Below are 9,377 nucleotides of genomic sequence, written 5' to 3'. Positions count from 1 at the left end.
TCCCGAAGAAATCATTCAGCTTTATCTTGGAAATGTCGGTCTCTCCGTCCAGCAGGATGTCCCTCACGTAGCTGCACATGGTCCACCGTAGTTGCGCTTCCTCCACTCTTATGGGAGTCGCAGCGGGCTGATCTGTGTCACCCTCAAGGTCCGACCTCGCTCTCCTCCGAGAATCTCCCTGTGGCACAGCAGACGCTTGGCCCTCCTCATTACCGTAAAGTCCTTTCTCTGGTCTTCCAGACATTGTTTCTCCTTGTTTTCTTAGTTGGATCGAGTTAAAGCTGAACACTAACAAACAAATAATCAAAAGGGGAATAAGAAAGAAATGAGATACGCACGGATATGACTAGCAGCCACAAAAATAGAGTCATCCACACAGCGTGACGCACACCACATGCACGGAGACCACCGCAACGACGACAAGCGGGCACCATCCACCCAGCACAGTGTTGGAGAGGGTCTACAACAACAACGTGGTGGGCGCGGAGGGTTCGCCCACGCATTCCGCTCGCTACGGTCGCACACCCGTGTGGCACCTCCGTCACCGCACACACTCCAAAAGAGGACATGCTCGCACAACGCCGCTGAAACACACAAACACCGCAGTGCTGTCAGTCCGCGGGTGAGAGGATTCGGCCCTCCACACAACAAACGCACACACCGCCACCGCCTCCAGTTCAATCCCACAGCCAACGGGATGCGGCCACATCCCCGCAGCCAACACACAACGCACCCGGAGCGAGCACTCAAAGAGCCAGACGTTGAAGTGGGTCCTCACCCATCCGCCAGTCACGCGGCACCAAAATTTACACAGCCATCCCGCTTTCAACGGAATGGCAGTGCTTCACTCAGTGACACAAAATAAATATTCACCTGGGCCGCTTTCCTCATCCTGAGGTTATCAATCACAGAAAGCAAACTAGACGGGAACGAGAAGTAAATGGAATAAGAGCGGGTTCACCACATCCCCAAACTTTACACCAAGTAAATGTATGTATATATACATCATCCATTAGCCACAATTGTGGCCCGCTCACTCTACTCGGATTGGATATATATATATTAATTGAGAAGTGGCAGACTTTGGGGTCCTCCAGCCAAAAGACCCCGCCGCTGCCCTTCGCAAGTTCCACCCCTTCGCCACGTCCTGAAGCGTAAAAACACGACCGCGTGATATGCCGTCTGCGGGGTTTTCTGCACACCGTACGTAGGCAACGGATGCCTGTAATCTGCGAGAGTCCAAAAACTCATATATCCGCCGCAGCTCCCACGCCATGGCGTTTGATTTTGAGCTGCCTTTATTCGCCGCTCCTTGCAGCGAAGTGTTGTCCACCCAAACGTCCATGGTGGGCAAAAAGAAGGCGGAAAAAGCCGATAAGGCTAAGCGTAACGCGCGTGCCTCGGCCTGCATGATAGGAAAAGGCTCTTCCACTCTCCTCCGGCGATTTTAACGTCGCCGGTGTCTGGAATGAAAACGGCTCACCATCCACAGAGCGACACATAAGTGATGATGGCGGCGGATGCCTTTTCCGTGGGCTTGATGATCCGCTTACGATTATTTTCTCGGTGATGTGTCGTAATCTCTCGCCCAAACCAACCGCTGACGGCGGAAGGTTCGCCGGGGATGTCTCCTGCACAATCCCCCGGTTAAGTGCCGATAATCGTCGTCGCACTGCCTTGATGTGAAAGTAGTAGTCACATAAACGCCTGAACAAAAATGGCAGCCGCGTACAAAAACCGTGACGCCATCGCCTCCATTTCTGCGATGGTTAAATACTTCAGCGACGGCATGGCGCGCACAGACCGGGCAAACTCATCTCTCAGGGACACCGCCTGATGTGAGTGATCAAACCGCACCCCAGGAAGGTGTAATGCGTGGCGCCCAATTCGTGATCCTCCTCCATCGTGGCGTGACGGCCATCCGCATTACGAAGTACTTGGACTTCCCACAATGTCGCGTCGCTTTTCGACCCTGCAATGCGTATATCATCGATCCATACGTCGATACGCACCAATGGAGGTGCAGCTCGGAGAAAGTGAACCACCGTCGTCACCCCCGCAATTGCCGAAGTAATAATGATCTGGGGAATTTCTGGGCTGGCCTTGTATCCCATTGGGAGCCGTGCCAGCTCCACCAGCGTGCCATCCTCCACGCGGCATCAAAAGAGATGCCGAGTCCCCGCAGCAACAAAGAAAGAAAAAGAAATGCCTTTAAATCCAGGCAGGAGGCGGCCTCAGTTATCACAGGTGGCAAATAATGGGAAATGTGTAAAAGAGGAGCATGAGCCTCGTAAGGGTCGTCTCTCTTCTCGTCGCGTGGCCACGCGATCCATCGTCGTCGTAAAGCGGTGGTTTTTTCCTCCACCACAGAAAAGGGCATCATCCATCCGCCGCTTGTTACTGTGAACGAAGCGTCCTCGATTATTCCCGCTTCCTTCATTAATCGCGCGTCAGCGACTGGAATCCTCCGTGAGCCTTAGCGCGCGTTACCGGAGGAGGATAAAGGTAAAGGGGACCGCCCAACGTGTCCACACAATTGCATGAGTCTCTCCAAGGTGGCCGAGTTCAACCGGCTCTGGATCCACTCCAGATTCAATACGGGCACATTAACTTGTTGTTGTAGCGGGATGGTTCGTTCCTCTTGTGGAGTGGCCGGACGCGTCCTTGTCGTGCGTCTTGTTATTGTAGCAGCATGATACCAAAAATCATGGAAAAACACTCCTCCGCTCACAACCAGGGTTCCTGCCCTTCCGCCGTTCCCCCTTTACATCAATGCGACCAGCGACGACACCTGGGTCAGCATTGTGGTGTGCCTCCTCAAATATCGGACTGTGTTCTGGGGAAGGTCGAACGGATCGACGTGCACCGCCAACGGCGAGATCACGTGTGGGTCCCAATCGTATGTCTCCACAATTTGAGTCGCGTGTCTCAGCGCACCCCGTTTTGTGGAATGCGCCGTCTCATTCCAAGGAGCCAGGGTTCGCTCCACGTGGGCAGCCGTCAAATTCGTGAGCTTCTCGTTGTGTCGAAGTGTCCTGCATAACTTTATGGTGTCTAACACGTCCTCCTGCCCTCGTATCCTGACGGACCGTGAGGCGCGGTGGGGATCCGCCCTCGCCGTCTTTCAGGATACGAACCAATCCAGAATTATGGTCCCGTCCGGCTCCAGTGTGGAATTGTTGGGGTTAAGGCCGCAATCTCGGGCCAACAGCTCGCCGTTATCCACGCAAGTCGAAAAACAACACGTTGCTTCCAGTCAGTCCGGCTACGGATATATTGATCCATCCCTTCCTCTATCAAGTGGCGCGCCTGCTTCGCCTCTTATCGCGCCGCAATTTTTTGTAGCCCCAGAATCGCCATGCCCAGCGGGGTTCAATCCATTTGCAACATGGACCGCGGCATCCTGGCGTGCTGCCGTCGGGTCGATGGCGCCACGCAGACTATTACCGCCAAAAAGGCTGCGCAGCTCTCCGCGTTGATCGGCTGTTTGTGCGTGCAGCAAAAGGCTGTAAATTGCCCGCTAGAGTCATTCTCTGCTGCCACTTTGACGGCGCCCACATCTCTCGAGCCGCCTCTTTCGCTCCCCTCATGTAGCTGGCCCAAAGCGGGGATGTCGGAGGTTCGTCGTACCACGGTTGAATTTCTTTGCGGATAAGCTCCATTGCCCTTCTCGTCAATTGTTTCGGGCGATTCAAAATATCGGATGAAGTGTCTGCGGCACGGTGCGACGTCTTGTGTGCGGATTGGCGGGAGGTGGTGGAATGGATGGGGCTGTTTTCGTCCGCCCACGTAAGCAGCCGGCAGCCCCTCGCCGTTTTTTAATGGCCGACTGCGCTGCGAGTAATCCATACTGGCTGCGCTGCGCACGTTGCGTGTAGATGCATCGTGTCCATAAATACGATGCAACTGACATCGCGACAATCGTTGTTTTTGTTGGGTTACGCGCCGCTCCACAAGAGGCTGGGTCGCCCTCGCGAAGGTGTCAGCCTCGTGAACGGCCATGTGAAGGCGGGCACGAAGTGTGGAGGGCGGGATATGCTGGGGTCGGTTGCTATCGCGATCTGCGTCCGGAAGGTCTGCGGTAGGGCCCTGCCAAAATCCACGAACTGATCGGTGGGCTCCCGATCTATCTCCAGTGCGCGTCTGCACAACACAAAACCGTCGATGGCCATTTGAACCTGAGAGTCCACTTAGCGCAAATAATAACCGTATGCGCATCGGAGGTCGACGAGGACTCCGGAGACGACGTCATTCCATACACGCGGGGCCCAAGTGTCAACGTCCAATGCAAGGAAATGCAGTACCTGATCCTCTGCACCGGAGTCATCTTCGAAGTGGAAGGTGTGGGAGGGCAAAGGCATCGAGTGAGGGAGGTGTGGTCGCCCAAAATTGCCCTGAGACGTATGGGTGTTGACCCGCCGTCTCTCTCCCGTGAGATTGCGTTGGGGAAACGTGGATGCTGGCACGCCCCCAGCCATCAAACGATGCCGTTGATGCGGCTGTGTGTTTACGCCATCTGGCGGCCCTCTCCGAGAGGTGGACGCCTCGCGTTGACACGGCGTCTCCGCGTCCCGCAAGAAAACCGCCGGCCACCGCAATGTGAGATCCGCGTGCCGACAGGTAATTATGCGCCTCTTCCACCTGAGAGTAAAGCTGAGCACTCCGATCCGCAACGTCCGCGAAGGCGCTGGCGTAGTCGGTGCTCAGTCTCTGCCCTCCAGCAATGATCAGCCCCTGCTGGACCCCCAACTCCCGGGCAGCACACACACGATGGGCAGCAGCACTCGAACCTCGAGATTAGGTACTTGAGGCGCCCGGTGATTCGCAAAGTGCCCCGCAACGGTCGACTCCTCCCAGTGCATGGCGATGTTTCCTGAAACCAAGCGTAAGCCTGTCATTGTTGCGGCGGCGGCTACCACCGCATCCAACGGCCCGTGTTCATCAACGAAGGCGAGCTGCACCCGTACATCGCCATGCTGGCTTGCCAAGTCCAACATGCGGGCACCAATGTTGCTCCTCCCCGTCGCCGTGTAAAAGAAACCACTGCCATTTCTTTCAATCGAATTGGCTGTAATCAATAATAGTAAAAAAAAAAGTTGTCTTATTGCTATCGACTCCCTGATCCCCTAAGGTCGTAGTCTTCCCGAAATTCATAAGATACAAAAAATGCCTACAGAAATATATCCGTCATGCTAAGAGATGTATTATTTTGGCGAACCAGATTTCCTCGCAAACATCCCTTCCATATGTCCCTAGAGAGTAAAGAAGAAAAGGGGACATTTAATAAGGTAGCACGTCAACACATGACGCAACGCAAACAGAGACAAAGAAGATAATAAATAATAATAATAATAAAACCGGGTTCTCTCTCGCATTTCCACTCTTTCCCTTCCTTTTTCTTCAACTGCACAGCCGACGCCAAAACTCCACATCAACCGTGTCGGTCACCCCAATGTCGCTTCCATCATTTAGCTCCACATCCTCCTCGAAGGACTTACAGCCACCGCTACCATCTTTGTGCAGTGCAGTGGGAAACGTTTCCTCACTCTTTTGGGGCCGAGTACCGGGAGAGGATGACGCAATACAGTCGGCTGGTGGAGCAGTGACCTCGATGGTGGCATCTGTTATCACGGGATCTGTAGGCTGACTTCCAAAGCCCTCAAGTGTGCTTCCGAGCATGGAATTGATGACTTCCTTGATTCCGTCGTCGGAAGCCTCGTTCTCCACTCTTTTCGATAATTCACGCAAAGCATTGGCGTTTGGTTTATCGATTAGTGACCACTCATAGAAAACGGCGGCACACAGCAGGCGGTGGTGTAGACAGCTGGACACCATCAGCAGGAGGGTCTTCATTTCCGGCGCTAAACAGAGGGTTGCGCCGAGAGCCACGAGATGCACGAGGTTGAGAGCACCGAAAGGCGTTACAAGCCCCTGCGCATTGTCAAGCACGCGAGCGAGTTCCACAATCTCCGCGAGAGGGATCATTCCCACAGAGACCTGTACGCTCCGCAGTTCATGCGACAAGGACTCAATGGCGATGAGAGGGGAGACGGCTACAAGTTCCGCCGCCGTCTGCGCCCGCACAAGCGCATCTTCTGAAAGCCCCACACTTCGTATGGTGGACTCTCCGTACCGCAATAGATTCATCGTCTGCTCCATTGTAAGACTAAGGGAGGATGCACGCTGTTGGCGAGCTGACCAGTGTGCAAAAAAATCATGCAAAGCCTCGTACATAACATGTGGGTAGTCGTAAAATAACCCCAACTGTGGGTGTCGCAAGAGTGCACGACTCATGCGACGGGCAATGAGGGCAAACTGATCCGAGAAGGTGCAGTCGTCATCGTTGCCATCTGCTAAAAGCGGAGATGTCGCCACAGCTATATTGCGATCAGCCATCCAACGTCAAACTCCTTTATTTTTTGGTCTAGTCTACTATCATCTTTTTTGTGCCGTAAACGCATGACGCATTTCCCGTGTACCGTGTACAGGGAACCAGACAAATAAAGAAAGCAACAACAACAAAATAAGAGAGGAAGAGAAAGAAAAGAAAACGAAAACATGAAAAGGACCTGCAAAAAGGGAAAAGACAACAACAACAACAGAAAGACAGAAAACAACAGGATCATACACGTCACATCAATTCTGCTTGGAGTAATTCCATTGCCATACTTACTGCAAAGATGTAATTTAAAATTACAAATGACTATTGACCCCATAGCGGTATAACTGACATCCGTAGTAGAAAAAAAAAAAACAAACAGTCATACAGACGTCTCTTTCCTTGTGCATTCGTGCCATAATATATTTGAGAATATATATATATATATAAGTATGCACACATAGATATACACGTACACAGAAACGTTCATATTATTCCTACCGATACCCAAATATACATGTACTATCTACCCCCCTAACCCTCCCTTTTTTTTTTTTTTCTTTTTTTTTTTTTTTCTACTACATTTCCTCATCACCCACACACCCTTTTATGCGTTCTTTTGTTGTTGCTTCTACTCTGCCCTAATGACTTATTTGCACGGCCACCAAAATTCATCAAAGGCATTGGGGTAAGTGTAGCGGTACACAAATGTTTTTCTGTACTTGATCTCCCGTCCACGAGAATCCTTGTAAACACCTAATTCTAATTCCACATTACGCCACTCACGTGCAAAGCGCCGAACACGATCTACACGAGTCTCACCGGGTATACGCTTCTTCACGTGTGCGTTGATGTCTTCGTGAAGCGGGTCCCACTGCGGGCTGGGTTGGCGCACGTATTTTCCCCGTGAGGGTGTCACAAGAACACTGGAGGGAAAATTCACAGCAGCTGCTGGTGCCACTGTTGCCGCCACAAGTCCCGTTGCGTGTTGCCCAATTCCCCGTCGCATCATGTAGATGGTGCAAAAATTGCCTTGCTGTGTAAGTGGTACGTTCCCTCTCCCCACTCTATCAATGCCGTGGTGCGTCAGGCTAGTCAGAAGGTGCAAAAAAGCAAACAAACAAAGAAACAAACAAACACAATGACACACAAGAGAAAAAACACAAAATAAAATGAAAATAAAGCTCAGTGATGAGAACAAACACACACACACACAGAGAGAGAGAGAGAGAGAGAGAGGAGAAAAATAAAATAAAAGAAAAAGAATGACTGAAAAATTAAACCATGGCAACAGGGAAACGCGTCTCATATATTACGGTTTGGGCACGCAGGGGCAGTAACGACGAGTCGTCGTGTAGCTGGCAGTGCAGTTCGGAACTCCTCGCGCATCATGCAGGTAGTTATACCTACATACCAAATTGGTCGAATTATCCCTGAGCCGACTTTTACGTTCCTTGTTTTCATGCTCCAGTTCCTGCGATACATCCTCCACGGCGGGGAAGTCGTTCCCGGGGTGCGGTCGCCAGTAGACACCCATTTCGCACCTGCTGCATCCAAATACAGACCGCAATTCTTCACAGTCATTGAGTGATGTAAAGTAAAGCGCTTCCAAAGCGCATCGTAATCCCGCTTGAGCACATACGGCATCGCATGAAAGACCGAAATGAGGACTGGGTATTTTTCGCATGGAAGGAAGCGTGCGATTGCGTTGCCTCTTTTCCTCAGATGACAGAAGCTGCGTGTATGCATCCTTGGAGTGCCGTTGCATCCATACGTGCGTCAAGGGTGAAACAATAGACCCACCTGCATCGGTGTTTTGCATTCCAAATGCGATACCGTCTACAACAATGGCTTCTGAACCTGGTGCATGTCCCTTCGAATGAAACTCAAGCGCCTTAAGATAGTAAGCACTTTTTTTGTGTATTTCCTCCTCATACAGGGTCCACCAATGCAGGTACGTAAAGCCAAACTCTTTTTTCCCAAGTTCAGTGTGAGGGTTTGGTAGCCGCCTGTCGTGCCATGGCTTTATTATTCCGCGTAGATGAACGGCCACAATGGACTGTTTGCCAGGAAGTTTCATGTCCAGTCGATGTCGGGGGTTAAGGTTTCGACTGTACTTTGGGTTGATTGCGTGGAACCTTGTTTGAAACACATCCCGCAACAGTACTCCATCACGAGCCGATGATCCGGTAAATTGAAAGCCATTTGGTGGTGTCCCACGAATAAGTCGGTCATAAATGCAGTTAAACATCTCTTGTGTTGGAATAATGATCATCATGCCGGTCTGAAAGTAATCATTTCCCCCAACCGCTGCAACGTAATCCGGACCCCAAATCTTGGGTTTTGAAAAAAGTTTGTCCATACTCCGTATCGCAATCATGTCAGCATCCAAAAAGACAATCTTCTCATACATGGTAAGGTTAAACATGTATATCTTGTCAAAGGTATCACGAAATATGCCAGATTTCGCATGAATGCGGCCTGCCAAGGAAGGGACCTCAAACACATGGGTATATCCTCCTTCTTCAAGCAAGCGCTTTCGAGACACCGCACTAACGCAGTTGGAGGTAATCGTGATAACCAAATCCGCCACCCCATGCTGCAAAAAGACAGAGGTCTTACGTAATGATGTACCAAGTACCAGAGCACCATCCACAAACTTCTCATTTGATATAAATGTGAGGTAGGCGATGGGTGCATGGCGAGTACGCGCCACATGTGTAATGCCTACTGCAGCCATTGGACATGACCCGTTCGACCAACGCCAAGCGTTTCTCTGATCCAAGTCAAACCGGGTTTCCCTTTCGTAGCCCAATGCCATCAAAGTCTTTAGTTTGGATGCAGTTGGCAGTTCTGTCGCTGGTGCAGGCTCGGCAACAATGAGATCCGTCTTTTCCGGGGCCTCGGCGGCCGTTGACTTGGCTGCTACCGCCCACTCCTCAACGACCGACAGGACGAGATACACGAGACTCAACCAGAGTATAGCCAAGGCAATAAA

The 9,377-nt window shown here is 51.5% G+C and overlaps 4 protein-coding genes across 4 annotated transcripts, besides 10 other annotated features; all 4 read right to left on the bottom strand.

Moving 5' to 3' along the window:
* Positions 1–244, bottom strand: Tc00.1047053503401.11 (retrotransposon hot spot (RHS) protein, putative; the record flags this gene model as incomplete). The annotated part of the gene is made up of 1 exon (XM_800870.1): positions 1–244. A coding segment is annotated over one exon (244 nt), but the record flags the coding sequence as incomplete, so codon positions are not given.
* Positions 1–4,663: a sequence feature (areas not merged during assembly with more than two copies in the genome that could not be assigned to a particular haplotype).
* Positions 1,038–1,114: a mobile genetic element.
* Positions 1,038–5,254: a mobile genetic element.
* Positions 4,664–9,377: a sequence feature (heterozygous, Esmeraldo-like haplotype).
* Positions 5,333–5,357: a sequence feature (AT_rich).
* On the bottom strand, positions 5,401–6,396 carry Tc00.1047053503401.20 (hypothetical protein, conserved; the record flags this gene model as incomplete). Its single annotated transcript, XM_800867.1, has 1 exon — positions 5,401–6,396. The coding sequence occupies one exon, from the start codon at positions 6,394–6,396 to the stop codon at positions 5,401–5,403; it is 996 nt and encodes a 331-aa protein (XP_805960.1).
* Positions 6,495–6,622: a sequence feature (A-rich).
* Positions 6,812–6,871: a microsatellite.
* Positions 6,925–6,954: a microsatellite.
* Positions 7,029–7,391, bottom strand: Tc00.1047053503401.29 (hypothetical protein, conserved; the record flags this gene model as incomplete). The annotated part of the gene is made up of 1 exon (XM_800869.1): positions 7,029–7,391. The coding sequence occupies one exon, from the start codon at positions 7,389–7,391 to the stop codon at positions 7,029–7,031; it is 363 nt and encodes a 120-aa protein (XP_805962.1).
* Positions 7,485–7,518: a microsatellite.
* Positions 7,595–7,618: a microsatellite.
* On the bottom strand, positions 7,692–9,377 carry Tc00.1047053503401.40 (glycosyl transferase, putative; the record flags this gene model as incomplete). The annotated part of the gene is made up of 1 exon (XM_800868.1): positions 7,692–9,377. A coding segment is annotated over one exon (1,686 nt), but the record flags the coding sequence as incomplete, so codon positions are not given.

This window comes from Trypanosoma cruzi, genomic scaffold (genome assembly GCF_000209065.1).
Source record: "Trypanosoma cruzi strain CL Brener 1047053516481 genomic scaffold, whole genome shotgun sequence".
Lineage (NCBI taxonomy): Eukaryota > Euglenozoa > Kinetoplastea > Trypanosomatida > Trypanosomatidae > Trypanosoma > Trypanosoma cruzi.
The sequence above is the reverse complement of the archived record's forward strand: the minus strand, read 5'-3'. Positions and strand labels throughout refer to the sequence as shown.